This window comes from Staurois parvus, unplaced genomic scaffold (assembly GCF_062004578.1).
Source record: "Staurois parvus isolate SC_StPar_1 unplaced genomic scaffold, SC_StPar_1.0 ptg000299l, whole genome shotgun sequence".
Taxonomy (NCBI): Eukaryota; Metazoa; Chordata; class Amphibia; order Anura; family Ranidae; genus Staurois; species Staurois parvus.
Genome location: NW_028318095.1, coordinates 24,513,879 through 24,529,740, shown reverse-complemented (window position 1 = coordinate 24,529,740; position 15,862 = coordinate 24,513,879). Strand labels below are relative to the sequence as shown.

The window sequence follows — 15,862 nt, the reverse complement described above, 5'->3', positions numbered from 1 at the left end:
AAAAATATATAGTAAACTCAAAGTTGGTTATAAATTTAGGCCAAAATGTATTCTGCTACATGTTTTTGGTAAAAAAAATCCCAATAAGTGTATATTGATTGCTTTGTGTGGAAGTTATAGCGTCTACAATTTATGGTATAAATACTGCAATTTATGCCATTTTTCTGCTATACAGCGCTGCGCTAGTTTAACGGACAATTGCGCGGTCATGCAATACGGTACATAAATGAAATTTACATCCTTTTTTTCCCCACAAATTGAGCTTCCTTTCGGTGGTATTTGATCGCCTGTTTTTTTTTTTTTTTTTGCGCTATAAAAAAAAGGCTGACAATTTTGAGGAAAAAAAACAATATTTTGGACTTTTTGCTATAAAACATGTCCAGTAAAAAAAAATGCAAAAATCAAATTTAGTCATAAATTTCTGCCAAAATGCATTCTGCGACATGTCTTTGCTAAAAAAAATCCCGATATGTGTAAATTAATTGGTTTACGTGAAAGTTATAGCGTTTACAAATAGCGGGAAAGATACTGGAATTTTTCATTTTTATTTATACTAATAATGGCGCCGATCAGCGACTTTTGGCGGCAATCAGCGACATATGGCGGCGACCAGCGACTTATGGCAGGACTGCGGGAGACATTTTGACACTAGGGGGGAACTGACTTGGGGTCACTGACATCCCCAGTGACACCAATACAGTGATCAGTGAAAAAAAACCACTGAAACTGTACTAATGTCACTGGGGAGGAAGGAGTTAACATTTTTAGAATTTACAGTGTAAGGGTAGTGTTTTACTAGGGGGCGGGGGTGTGTACTGGACGGGGGAGGGAGGGGGAAGCTGAGGGAGGGGGAAGTTGATCGAGGGAGAGAAACTCTGCAGCTTCTCACAAGCTGTCAGAGAACTGACACAGGACAGGGCTGTGTGTAAACAATGCAGCCCTGCTCTGAGTCAGCGATCACCGTCAATCGCGGGAAAACGGCCGGTAAAAACCGGCCGTGGCCCGTCGGCTGACACCCGCTGTTGACACCCGCGGGACAGGTAGGGCGGGCGCGCGCCCCCTACCTGTTTTGAAGGCAGCCGTTTTAAATCGTGCTTTTGCCTACGAGTTCCGCCCTGCCACCGTTTATATGCGGTGGCTGGACGGCAAGTGGTTAAGACATCTTGTGTCTCTCAATGGATGAGAAAGAAATTCTGTTTACAGAGCTGAGTAAGTAAAGTTCCAACTATATACACCGCTGAAAAAGAAGTTACTCATCTTCCCTCTCTCTCTGCTATGAAGGAAGTTTTCAATTAGAGAGACATTTACAAAGGTGAAACTACTTCTGTGCTCTCTTTACAATCGCCCAACATATATGCAGCAAAAGGATGGGCTTTACCACACCACACATATGGGCTGTTGGGCAGCCTTGTTTATGTGCTAAGAGTGCAGACAGCTTTTGATCTGGGCTAAAGATCAGTAGCCAATAAGACCAGCTTCCAATCATGTAACCACTGTGACAGTGGTCACGATTGCCGATACTTCCCACCCCCAGTTATTCTGAACTGTTTTAAAGTACTCCAGAAAAGGGCTAGACCTCACACAGTTCCCTTTTAAAGCGGGATAGGCAGAGATTCCAACTGGTGTCTGGTTGTTGGGAGGTTGTTTAGGAGATTTAATTTACATTTTAGCTGCCCCTCAGCTTTAGAAATGTGTACAAATTTCTTTCACTTTAAGTTGTACAGCTAGTTATAATGTATAAACAGTTTTCAGTGATGTTTCCCAATGTTAGCTCCTCTCTCACCATTCCAAATAAATGAAATGATTAGAGGTTATACAGTCATGGCCGAAATTGTTGGCACCCTTGATATTTCTCCAGGAAATCATGTATTTCTCACGAAACGTATTGCATTAACACATGTTTTGCTATACACATGTTTATTCCCTTTGTGTGTATTGGGACAAAACAAAAAAAGGGAGGAAAGAAAGCAAATTCGACATAATGTCACACAAACCTCCAAAAATGGGCTGGACAAAAGTATTGGCACCCTTTCACAACTGCGGATAAATAAGAATGTTACAAGCATGTGATGCTCCTGTAAACTCACCTGGGGCAAGTAACAGGTGTGGGCAATATAGAAATCACACCTGAAAGCAGATAAAAAGGAGAGACGTTCACTTAACCTTTGCATTGTGTGTCTGTCTGTGCCACACTAAGCATGGACAACAGAAAGAGGAGACGAGAACTGTCTGAGGACCTGAGAACCAAAATTGTGGCAAAATATCAACAATCTCAAGGTTACAAGTCCATCTCCAGAGAACTAGATTTGCCTTTGTCCACAGTGCGCAACATTATCAAGAAGTTTGCAACCCATGGCACTGTAGCTAATCTCCCTGGTCGTGGACGGATGAGGAAAATTGATGAAAGATTGCAACGCAGAATAGTCCGGATGGTGGATAAGCAGCCCCAAACATGTTCCAAAGACATTCAAGCTGTCCTGCAGGCTCAGGGAGCATCAGTGTCAGCGCGAACTATCCGTCGACATTTAAATGAAATGAAACGCTATGGCAGGAGACCCAGGAGGACCCCACTGCTGACACAGAGACATAAAAAAGCAAGACTACAGTTTGCCAAAATGTACTTGAGTAAGCCAAAAGCCTTCTGGGAAAACGTCTTGTGGACAGATGAGACCAAGATAGAGCTTTTCGGTAAAGCACATCATTCTACTGTTTACCGAAAACGGAATGAGGCCTACAAAGAACAAAACACAGTACCTACGGTAAAATATGGTGGAGGTTCAATGATGTTTTGGGGTTGTTTTGCTGCCTCTGGCACTGGGTGCCTTGACTGTGTGCAAGGCATCATGAAATCTGAGGATTACCAAAGGATTTTGGGTCGCACTGTAGGGCCCAGTGTCAGAAAGCTGGGTTTGCGTCCAAGATCCTGGGTCTTCCAGCAGGACAATGACCCCAAACATACGTCAAAAAGCACTCAGAAATGGATGGCAAAGAAGCGCTGGAGAGTTCTGAAGTGGCCAGCAATGAGCCCAGATCTAAATCCCATTGAACACCTGTGGAGAGATCTTAAAATTGCTGTTGGGAAAAGGTGTCCTTCCAATAAGAGAGACCTGGAGCTGTTTGCAAAGGAAGAGTGGTCCAAAATTCCGGGTGAGAGGTGTCAGAAGCTTATTGATGGTTATAGGAAGCGACTGATTTCAGTTATGTTTTCCAAAGGGTGTGCAACCAAATATTAAGTTAAGGGTGCCAATACTTTTGTCCAGCCCATTTTTGGGGTTTTGTGTGACATTATGTCATATTTGCTTTTCTGCCTCTGTTTTATATTTGTTCCAATACATACAAAGGGAATAAACATGTGTATAGCAAAACATGTGTTAATGCAATACCTTTTTTGTGTGAAATACTTGATTTTCAGGAAAAATATCAAGGGTGCCAACAATTTCGGCCATGACTGTATGTAGAGATCTAAAAACCTGTCACAGTAGTCAAGGAAACTAATTTTTTAAAAACTAAAGTGTACCTTTAAATTAGTAAAGAAACTGCACATACAATACAAGATACAACAAATGATCTAGATTGCTGTCACTATTCACTGCTAGCTGCAAAACAATTTTTAAAATACACAGATGTTTTCACTGTAATTGCCTTGTGTTTGTGTGGGTAAACAGAATACGTATCTCTTTAGTAATGGACTGTTCACAACTACACCTACAGATAAGGCTTCTAGGCTAAGCTGAGTTGGGGTACAAAGCAAAGCGGGGCCAAGTTTAGGCTCCAGGCAAAGCAGAGCTGAGCTGCTAAGCAAAACAAGGTTAAAGTGCTAGGCAAAGCAGAACTAAGGTACTAAGCAAAGCAGACATCATTAAGCAAAGTGTTCTTAAAGGGCAATTCAGCTTTCATAGGGAAAAAAACTGAAAATAAAAAAAAATATATAGCATATACAATTGTGCCACAAGTCATATTGTAATTGAAAGTTAGTAAAAATGACCTTCCCTTTTCAAACTTCAGTGCAGTAATATGCTGTAAAATGCAATGCAATTTGACTACTATACAGATGCTGTACAGAACACCCCAGAAATGAAATTTCCTGGTTATTTGATTGGCTTACTGATTTTCCCAGAAGTCTGCACTAAGATACAAGTCAAGAGTTTTGGCATCCCCTGCAACAAAAATGTAATTTTTTTGGAGGGATACTCCCAAAGGGAAATCATGTCTAAAGTGATGTAGACCCTGAAACTTTCCTCATTAGAACCCTGCAAGTGCAGCAGCTGATTGATACCCTATATTGGCAAAAGTATTGGGACACCTACCTTTACACGCACATGAACTTTAATGGAATCCCAGTCTTAGTCCGTAGGGTTCAATATTGAGTTGTCCCACCCTTTGCGGCTATAACAGCTTCAACTCTTCTGGGAAGGCTGTCCACAAGGTTTAGGCGTGTATCTATTTCACAAGGTTTAGGAGTGTGTCTATGGGAATGTTTGACCATTCTTCCAGAAATGCCTTTGTGAGGTCAGGCACTGATGTCAGACGAGAAGGCCTGGCTTGCAGTCTCCGCTCTAATTCATCCCAAAGGTGTTCTATCAGGTTGAGGTCAGGACTCTGTGCAGGCCAGTCAAGTTCCTCCACCCCAAACTCGCTCATCCATGTCTTTATGCACCTTGCTTTGTGCACTGATGTGCAGTCATGTTTGAGAAGGAAGGGGGCATCCCCAAACTAATCCCACAAAGTTGGGAGCATGAAATCGTCCAAAATATCTTGGTATGCTGACCCTCTAAGAGTTCCCTTCACTGGAACTAAGGGGCCAAGCCCAACCCCTGAAAAACAACACCACACCATAATCCCCCCTCCAACAAACTCTACACTTGGCACAATGCAGTCTGGCAAGTACAGTTCACCTGGCAACTGTCAAACCCAGACACTTCCATCGGATTGCCAGACAGAGAAGCATGATTTGTCACTCCAGAGAACATGTCTCCACTGCTCTAGAGTCCAGTGGTGGCGCGCTTTACACCACTGCATCCAAAGCTTTGCAGTGCACTTGGCGATGTAAGGCTTGGATGCAGCTGCTTAGCCATGGAAACCAGTTCCATGAAGCTCTCTATGCACTGTAGTTGTGCTAATCTGAAGGCCACATGTAGGTCTTTAGCTATTGACTCTGCAGACAGTTGGTGACTTCTGCGTACTGTGCACTTCAGCATGCGCTGACCCCGCTCTGTCATTTTCTGTGGCCTACCACATCATGGCTGAGTTGGTACTGTTCCCAGTTGCTTCCTCTTTGTTATAATACCACTAACAGTTGACCGTGGAATATTTAGTAGCAAGGAAATTTCATGGATGGACATATTGCACAGATGGCACCTATCACAGTACCACGCTTGAATTCACTGAGCTCCTGAGAGCGACCCATTCTTTCACAAATGTTTGCAGAAGCAGTCTGCATGTCTAGGTGCTTGATTTTATACACCTGTGGCCATGGAGATGATAGGTACACCTGAATCCAATGATTTGGAAGGGGTCCTAATACTTTTGGCAACATAATGTAATTTAAAGCCACTCCCATACAGATTCACTCTGCACATAGACACAAACAGCTATTTCTTCAGAATAACAAAAGGTAGGAATTCGCAACAAAGTTTGTTAAGATCCTGGCAATGTACACTGATCACCCAGAGGGGAATGTTTTTGTCTCAACAAAAGTGGAGTTGCTCTTAAACTAGAAACAGTTTATAAAACTTTATAAAAGTATCCTAAATTTCAATTCTACCCAAAGCAGTCTTCTTTTTAGAATGGGAAACTGAATGATTCCCTTCCAGGTCTTTACACTTGTCCAGCACTCTTATATTGATATATCATCTAACCTTTCAAAGTTAAAGACCAAGTTTCACTTCCAAGCTAGACTATCATTACTGTGGGCCTGAGTAATCGTTCACATATTTCTAAAGAAAATCTGGCAATAGATATAGCAATGTTGTTCACTGCCCACTAGTGGATGCCTAATGAATGAAAAGCATTTTAACCAGAATTTTCTGTGTCATTGAGGAAGTGATAATTTTTTAACCAGCAAAAAAAAAGCAAACAGATGGAATCTAATTAGTTGATCTAGGCCAGTGTTTATCAACCTTTTTTCAGTCAGGGCACCCTTTAAAAGTATTTTCATCGCAAGGCACCCCAGTCTAATGGCTTGTTCACACATGAGGTTGGAGGATGGTAAAACCATGTGGGTGAGCTATCTTTTTACTATTCCCCCTGGAGCTGCAAAGGCAATGGCCAGGGCTGTACAAATGGTGTGGCTGCAGCAAGAACTATACCCCCGGTCGCGTTTTGTGGGCATAATCAACCCCAAATATGACCCACTCGGAAATAGGGTCATGCTGCAATTGAGCCGCAACTGTATGCAGTATAATGGTGCTGCATTTAGGCAGTTAAAACAGACGGTGAGGAGGCAACATATCGCCTTTCTGAAGCCTGCCAAATGCCTCTGAAAAGTGATGCAAGCATGTATCACTTTTCAGAGGAGTGGCAGTCCTTGCCACTAGTGTGAACGAGCCCTTAAAAAAAAAAAAAAAATCAGTCCTGCTATTCTGATTTTACAGGGTATGGGTCAGGAATGGCTGCAAGTTCCAATCTGTGAATTCTGGTAGGGGAGGGGGGATTGGAAGAGCCTCCCCGCTGTCAGAATTCAATAGAACAGTGGGGGAGATCGCTGCACCAACATTACAAAAACATATTTTGTAATAAAGTGCTTTAGTTGTAAACTGAACCACGAGTCACTGTCACTAACAGTAACTACTTTTTACACGGGTATCTCCTATTCTGGGATTGTTTGTATAAAGGTTTTCTTGGGTTACAGTGACTACACGTAACAGGAGCGTGTTGCTTAAGTTATTTAGGTTACTTAATTATAGTGCCTTGAGTTCTTTAGTCTTTTTTCCATTCAACCTGCTGGGTTGAACAGTTTTCCACTTTGCAACAGACCATTTTAAATCAACTCTGGCCCAGGGAAGACTTTTGGGTTTCTATTTGCATGATAGGGCTTTATCTTACATTTTGGGATGGCACTGTGAACTGTGTTCACAGACAGTGATTTTTGAAAGTACTCCTGAGCCCATGCAGCGATGTCTATCACAGAATCATGCCTGTCCCATCTGAGGGCAGCCTTGTCCCTTGCACACAGAGATTTCTACAGATTCTCAAAATCTTCTGATATTATGTACTGTAGATGATGATATATTTAAAGTCTTTGATATTTTACTCAGAGAAGCATCATGGCTCAACAAATCCCAGATGCCAGGTTGCCATTACGACTAGTAATTACATCCTAGTGCCTGGGCTTTTGTCAGCCTATTCACCAAACACTTTTTTTTCCTTCACATACCGGCACTCCGGACTGCTGTATGCGGGGTGCTGTCTCTATCTGGGAACACATGGCTCCCAGCTGTCGTATCTCCATCAGCGGGTTTCTGAGCACCGCTCTGGGTGGATGACAGAAATGTGACAAGATGGCGGACATGGGGGATGGAAGGAGAAGCCTGATTGGCTCCCAACTCCCCCAGAGCCCGCTCTGTGGTGATGAGAGAAGAATGAGGACCTTCCTCCACTCTCTTCGAAGGCTGTGCCCAGACACCCATTCCGTTCATGTTGTCACCCACATCAGGCATACGATCTGGGTCAGCGATTAGGGCGGGAGATCCGGGTGTGTGTGATATTGGCCAATCTTGGGGTGTCCAGGCTGTGTTGGAGAAGATCTGGCAGGAGGCAGAAGATCACGGCCAGACGACTACCATGTCCTAGGCAGAGAGATGATTGAACCATGGGCACCGAGCAAAGTCCGTAGTGGGTAGGAATTTGTGAAGAGAGAGAGAGTGTGAGTGTGTGTGTGTGTGTATGGGGGGAATGGGGTATTTGTGAGGAGTTGGGGGGGGGGGGGATTTGGGAAGAGGTGAGAGCTGTGGGGTGAATGTGAAAAATTGATGAGAGGGCAATCGGAATAATAAGGAGTTTCTCCCTATAGCAGGTTTTTATTGTCACTCTTTCTGGCCAACCTATAACCCTACAACCCATTACGTTAGGGTTATTGGCTGGTCGCTCTCCTGTAAGTTAGCGGGCACAAACTACTTGCCTTGCTCTGGGCGCTGACAACCCACACTACACTAAAAGAAACCTGGCTTTTTAAAGTAAATTTGCCAAGCCATGGAGAAACATCATTCTGAAATTGTTTGCCAAAATTTGAATGCAGCTTTTCACCAATTAGTGAACCTCTGCTCATCTTTACTTCTAAGATGCTGACTCTCCAAGATGCTCTTTTTATACCCAATCATGCTACTGACCTTTTACCAAATAATTTAAATATTTGCAAAACGTTCTTCCAGCTCTTCTACCTTAGTATCACTTACTTTTCAGGCTTTTTGTTGTCATGTCCCAACTTTTCTGAGATGTGTTGCTGCTATGAATTCCCCAACTTTTTTGTAAACACGGTTGTATATAAAGGCACAGATTATTGTGGTTCTCTGTTCATTAATGCATCATTATATTTTAAAATGCAATATGCAGAAGTACCAAAGTTTCATTTGATTTGCCAAAGTTACCAAAGTTTGATTTGCCACTTAAAACGTTTTTAGGGTGGAACATGTAACATATTCCCGGCTTCTGCAGCTCCCCCCCCCATCCCCTTTTAATGTGACAGCAGGCAGATCTTCTCCCCACATCCGCTCTCACAATTTGAAAATAGCGCGGCCGTGCGGGTCTCCGCCCACATGGCCACATCATTCACAGTTCCCTGTGAATGAGTAGCCTACAAGTACTGCCAACCATTGCGGCTGGTAGTTTGTAGTTCTCAGAGAAGTACGAGGGTGCTGGTGAGCGCTCTTGTAATCCATTGATCTTCCTGCTCCCATGTAACTGCCTGCCATTATGGGGTAGGGGCAGACAGCTATCCTGAGAGTTTGCAGGCGCCAGAGATTTCACCTGCGATCTACGGATGTTCTGCAGACCTTCAAAACAATGTGCACTTTTTTTTTTTCAAAAAGCGAACTTAGCCATTAAAATCTCCTAAAACAACAGCATTCCGGCTGAAGCATGGGGGGCAGCATTCAGAGCCAAATATGTGAACAAGCAACATGTACGCAAGGAGTTAAAGCCCTACTCTGTGATACTTTTTTGCTGCTCTTTCACTGTCCAGTCAGAAGGCTGGGGAAGGAGGAGTAAAGACACCACTGCATTCAGTCTACAGTCCAATACTTTTAAAAGAAAGTGGTGGTGTCATCTGTCTGGCTGAGCTATGTGGCAGAGACAAATACATCTCAAAAATAGATGGAGAAAAATAAAAAAAACAGGTAATACATGCTTTTTTAATGTATTTCTGTGTGTCCCCTGATTTTCCTAGAGCTCAGCTTTAATCAACTTCAGGCAGATATGAATTTCATCTATGACACACCACATGATGCCAACCTTTTTTTCCCAATGACAGCAAGACTTATGTTTGTGTCCGTGCTGAAAATATCAAGTGTTAAACTACCTAAAACAAAAAAAAGTGTTAAAATAATACTATATAAATTGTATCAACAAAACATTCACTTTCAAAATATTGTGCAGCTCAGTTCACAAACAAAGTGTCCATAATAATTACCTCACCCCTCACATTTTAGTTCTGTATTCGTTCATTGCCATAAAATGGAATTGATTTTTGTCATTTCCCTTTAGTTTTCGTCACTGGAAACATGCCGCTGACGAAAATTATGACGAAAATATTTTGTTTTGTGAAATTAACACTGGTTTAATGTGTATCAAAATCACAATGAGAATCTGGTGATGTATGTTTGAATCCAGTTTTCCAAACATTCAAGTCTTGTGAACAATGCTGGTTTTCCAGGTAACCTCATATGCACAAGGGAAGTAATTTGTGTCTCAGCAGTATAAAACAGCCTGTGTGGATAGTCACCAAGACCTGATGCTAGAGTTAGGGGAAACATTGGGGAAATATTAGTTTAATTCACATTGAGAATGGCCAATTTCAGCCTTCACACCCACAGTGACTGCGAAATATAGAAGGCTGAAATGAATTACCAGAAAGTAAATGTGCATTTATCAACTACCTGTAGGATATCTCTGTGTCTCTGCAATGTGTGCATCAGTGCTGCATTTATCGAGGTCACACCAGCTGTACTGCTGTATTCTGCCATTTTGTCATTCACCCCGGTGAGCTGAAAATATAATGGGAAAATAAAGTCAGCATGCATTTAAAAACATGTGATGTGAAAATAAATTTAAAATGTAAACAAATGTAGTGTATACAGGTATACATTAAGACAGAACTTTTATACCAACAGCATAAAAAGGTACAGCCCAATGACAAGAAAACTCAAATTTGGCCATCCTTCTACTATACATCTCCTATACATACAGTATATGATAGTGAAGCAGTACTATTAAACAGCATTTAGTACAGTTAGGGCTTGTTGACACTATGATGCGTTGCAGGAGAGCCGCAGTCCTGTGCGGCTTCATGCACAGCATTCCGATCACAATGCAACTGCGATCTGCTGCAGGGGTCAGTTAAAAGTTAACGACACCGCAAACGCAGGTTGCAAACGCATTGCGTTTACCCACACCAAATCACATGGTAGAAAGTACAATGCAAAGCTGTCGCCGTGCGCTTCAAAAAGCAGTCCATGCACTACTTTTGGTGCGGTGCAATTTCAGCACTTTCAAATGAATAAGCTTGAAATTGCACTGCACATAGCTGCATATGAATCACACCGGAATGCACAGCGTGTTCCTGTCAGATTCAGCTCGTGACATAGTGTAAACTGCCCTTATTCATAGTAAGTGCTGAGTCTCACCCCCAGCACCCTTCCCAATTCCTATACTTACCTGCCATTACTCCTGTGCTTGAGACTGCACAGCCTCTTCTTTTCCCAACCCACCATTTGCCCAGAATTATCTACATTCATACAAATTATGTCAACCTATAACAAGTAAGCATTCTTCCCATATAAACTGAGATTTGTCTTTACCGTTTACATTTGTTACTCCCGGCTTCCAGCTATGTAAGAGAAGTGATCAGTTCTACATTGTAGAGAAAGTAACACTCCCAACAATCTTCATAAGGCAGGATATACAAGATGCAATTTTCTTTCCTGCAACCATGGGTTAACAGCCGCTAGCAATAATCGAATGTAAAATCTGACATGCTGGTTGTAATCTAGTCATACAACAACCGACTTGGGTATAATCAGCCTGCTCCTAGATGGTTTGAATCTTGGCCAGTCCTTGCTGAACCAGCCGAGATTCTAACCATCTATGGCCGACTTAAAGATGTGGACCTATACACATAAGTTATAAAGTTAATCATTCTAAAGCTGAAGGTCTTCCACTTAATACAACCCACTGACGCTTCAGTCTCTAAATACTTTTCATATACAGTACCTTGAAGAGCACTGCATTTAAAGCAGTTCTAAAGTCAAATCATTGTTTACCTTTATGCATTCTCTGCATTATAGGTTTCCACTCGTAAAACCCTCCCATCCTTCTATGTGCCAAGGAGAATACCATCTTAAGATGGCCATAGATGGGTAGAATGTCAAACAAATATTCTTAGGAAAAGAATGTTTTAACCGTTTCCATACTGGGCACTTTTACCCTCTTCCTGCCCAGGCCATTTTTCAGGTGTCAGCGCTCTCACACTTTGAATGACAATTGCGTGGTCATACAACATTGTACCCAAACTAAACTTTAATTATTTTCTTCACACAACTAGAGCTTTCTTTTGGTGGTATTTAATCAACACTGGGGTTTTTATTTTTTGCTAAATTAACAAAAAAAGAACAAAAATTAATAAAAAAAAAACGTTTTTCTTTGTTTCTGTTCACAAACTATGGTATAGATCTGAATATTGATCAATCCTGAAGTACTAACAGTCAATCTAATTTCTTGAGGTCCAAGAATGTCAGAACAGTACAGATATCCCCCAAATGAAATCTTTCAAATGATATTCAAATATAGTAGATGGTTGAAATTTCGGCCGGTTCAGCAGGGACTGGTCATGACTCAAACCATCTATGGGCAGGCTTATCGTACCCAAGTCGATTGTTGTATAACCAGCATGTCAGATTTTGCATGCAAATATTGCTAGGGGCTATTATAGCCGCTAGCAGTAATCACTTTGTTCTTCCGGCAGCGATGGCTCCCCCTGCTGGGAGAAAATAGTTCTGTGGGAGGGATTCCCCCACCGATACTGTGTTGAAGGGTAAACGAACGATGTTCTTTCCTGCAACCTGTGGTTGCAGGAAAGAAAACCGTGTCATTTATGGCCTGCCCAGGACTTCTCAAACAAATTGTTTGAAATGCTATCCATCTATGGCCAGCTTTAACCTCTATTTAGATCTGCAGTAGCCATGGTATTGCACATGTGACTGGCTATCACACTAGCCATTGGGAGGCTTGAAAGACCAGTTAAAAGCTGACATAAGCACAATAGTGAGTTATCACCGGAGGGACGCCTTGTTTGTAGCAAGTACATTTAGGCAGAGTGTAAATGAAAACACTGCAGAAAACATGTCTGATAAAGAATTTCAAAACATTTATTTTTAAACTGTTAAATTGGTGGGTTTAGTTTCATTTTAAATCACACAACAGACACCTATAAAGAAGCATAAATACCTTTGCCAGGAGCTGTTCAATTTCAACTGCCATTGTTTCAAACATGTGATCTTGACTTGATCCATTTAGGAGTGGTGTTGTGTCTGAACTGGATGAAAATAAAAATAAAAATAAATTTTTCCCTTGATTCAAACAGATGTCAGTCTTTATGAAATATATCTTTGTAATATTCTTGAATCTATACTTCATACCAAAACTTCTGGTTCTTCTGGAAAGTGCTACATTAGCTGTACTGACTTTTTAGCGATTAAGTGCGAGTTCACACTGGACAGAAACGCACTCCGTGTTCCTGTGCAATTCTGTGTGATGTAATTTTCAGCTTATTCATTTGAATGGGCTGAAAACGCACTGGATTGCACCAAAGATAATGCATGCGCTATTTTTAATAATGTACTGTAACCGGGTTAAATGTACTGTGGTACCATGCAATCTCAGCACCCGGCCTCAGTACTCCTCTCAGGAACCCTCAGACCTGATGCAAACAGTGGGCTGGCTCTTTTGAGAAGTTAGGATGGGGAGGAAAGATTTAGATGATTCTGGATGTTCTTCATTCAGGAAAGGAGGAAGGCTGTGCATTGCTGCAGCTTCTAATGTACACTGAGAAAAGCACAGAGCATGCAGTGAAATCAGAGTAATCAATTTCATTACAGAAGACCTTGTGCATCAATGCAAGACTGAAGGCAAGGCTAGAACGCAAGGTTCAATGTGCAAGCCATTATTGATAAACAATGGTTGAACTGGCCTTAGATATTAGCATGTGACCAGATGTACAGACATGAACTTTTTTCTTAAAAATTTGTACCCACAGGTCCCAAAAGTATGCTTTCTGTGCAGGGGAAAGGGAAAGTGACCAGATACCTCCATTACTGTCTCTTCTCAGAAGAAACAATGTGATTGCCTGTTCAGTCACTTTCCAGATTGATTGGCTGAAGTGTAGCTGTAGTCTGCTTCCAAATATCTCATATCTATAGTTTTGAGAGAGATGCTGCCACCGATAGTTCTTATAGCAGTTCTTTTAGTTCTTATAGCAACACCTCCTCCATCAAGTAGTCTGTCTCAGCAGGGCTAATAGAACAGGGCTATGATTTCAAAATTGTAAGTCACTGAACTGATCTCATAAAGAACATGTCTGTGAAAACGTTCTACTCTGCCATAACACATCCTGTTTCTAATGCATTTGGTTAAATTTTATTTTTACATTTTTAGCGCAAGTTTTAGGGTAAGTTTCATTTATTTAAAATCTTATTATTGCAAATAAAAATCTAATACAGGGTGCCCTTGGACACTGGTGGGTTTTTTAACAAGCAGATTTCTTTCTAAATGTCTGCATAGCCCGATGAACAGAACAAGTATTGGGGGGGGGGGAGCAAGGAGGAGAAAAAGTCACTCCTTTGACCAATTAAATGTGTAAATTTAAGCCTGAGCTGTTGAGTTTCCTAAACAGCTAAGCATGCAGGAATTAATAGGTTAACATGTAAAAAGGTAACTAGAGTTCCATCTTATGTTCTGAAAAAAAAAAAAATTTAGACAAATGGATTAATAAATCCATCTTATTGGAAGCAATATCACGCTATTGAGCTTCTCACTACCCACAGAGCCACACACTAGGAGACCAGAGCCATAGCTGAGCAGGCAGAGGACAACAGATAACCTGACCCTATCCTGGAGCGAGTTCCTGAGCTAACCTTACATGCGCATACTGATTGTGCATTCAGTGAGTGTGCAATCTTTTATCAGTTTTGGATACTATCACCCTCAGATTATACTGCTGGAATCCCTTTGATTTTCCAATCACCTAACCCACTGGGATATTGTGGACTATTTTTCACTTATCACTTGGTCGGTCACATCACAGTGACACTAATGATATTTACATATGTGGATTATATGTTAATTTTTTTGGCACTTTATATGCACTTATATATGTGTTTTGCATGATAATTGTATACACTAAGTCACGTTAATATACATTTGCTGAAGCACTTTATCATATTCTGATCTCCCCACTGTATATGCTCGAGCCACGCTGCATAATATGAATGGTCCTGCAGCATTCTGGGAACTGTGATGTGTCTCAGAACGTTGTGGGCAGGGAGGGAGGGGAGGAACTTGTGGTATATTCATCTTGGCTGAAGTGGGGAGCGGGTACCTGTGAAACCTACATACCGGCTACCCCCCCATCAAAACAAAATTACATTTTTCACTGAAGTTTCATTTTAAGGAATACCTTCATAAAATGACCATGATGTCAGGAAAGTATCTGCCCTTCTAGCAACTTTCTAGTTATTCTAGTGCCACAGCCTACTATGATCCTTGCCCAAGCTAACAGCACTGAACACATACCATTTTTAGATGCTTGCATCAACTTCACAGTACAGGAAAGGATTGGACTTATTCAAAGGGGAGATGTCCAACAGGACAGAAAATATCCCGGTTTAATAAGACAAGCCTTTGACTGCCAAAGGTGCTTGGATTTCTGCAGATCGATTTTTTTTTTTTTGCAATTACATTATTTAATGAGACAAAACATGGAAAAAAGTGCATGTATTGCAGCGACATAGTGCACACTTTTTAAATTTTATTTTGTCAAGGCATACACTTAAAGTGTTACTAAATCCACAACAGGAAAATCAGTCTGTATATGCAGTAAAGCATACTTGTTATACTCAATGAGGAACCTAAGGGGTTAATCCTCCCGATTGTGTAAAAAGGATGTTTGATCCTGTCGTCACTGATCCTCCCTTCTTTTACTGTCCCCAATCCAGCTGCTGATAGAACAGAGCCTTGGGGTCAAGCTGCACATGCTCAGTTTGGTGTGTATTGCTAGAAGTTTTTTTTTTTCTTGGGGAGTGCATGTGATCAGCACAGGGCCAATCAGAAATGTCCATGCAGAGGTCAGGAGTTCTGCATCCTCCTAAAGCAAAATGAAAACTTACAACCTGTAACCAGTGCTCTGCTGGACACTGATAGAAGCTACAAGACTGCTCTAACTGCTGATGAGGAAAGGTATTTAGCAGTTTATATTTACTAAAATAATTGCATTTCCATGCTCTGTTTACTGTAGAAGACTGGAAATAGTAAATGCAGGGTCCTGGGTTTAGTAACACTTTAAAAGAGGGCTTTTTTATCTATGGCATTGGGGAGGCTTTTACATTAGGTTGATGATCAAGCTTTCTAAAGCGAATACAAGTTTTTAACAAAACTG

The 15,862-nt window shown here is 41.5% G+C and overlaps 1 protein-coding gene across 3 annotated transcripts in view; it reads right to left on the bottom strand.

The window, feature by feature from the left end:
- Window positions 1-15,862, bottom strand: part of GOSR1 (golgi SNAP receptor complex member 1) — a 147,789-nt gene that overhangs the window by 113,861 nt on the left and 18,066 nt on the right. For all 3 annotated transcript variants that reach the window (XM_089683054.1, XM_089683055.1, XM_089683056.1), the window contains exons 3-4: window positions 12,658-12,745; window positions 10,092-10,199 (exon numbers count right to left, since the gene is read on the bottom strand). In XM_089683054.1, coding sequence (XP_089539180.1) covers window positions 10,092-10,199; window positions 12,658-12,745 — 196 coding nt within the window. The remainder of the gene's footprint in view (window positions 1-10,091; window positions 10,200-12,657; window positions 12,746-15,862) is intronic.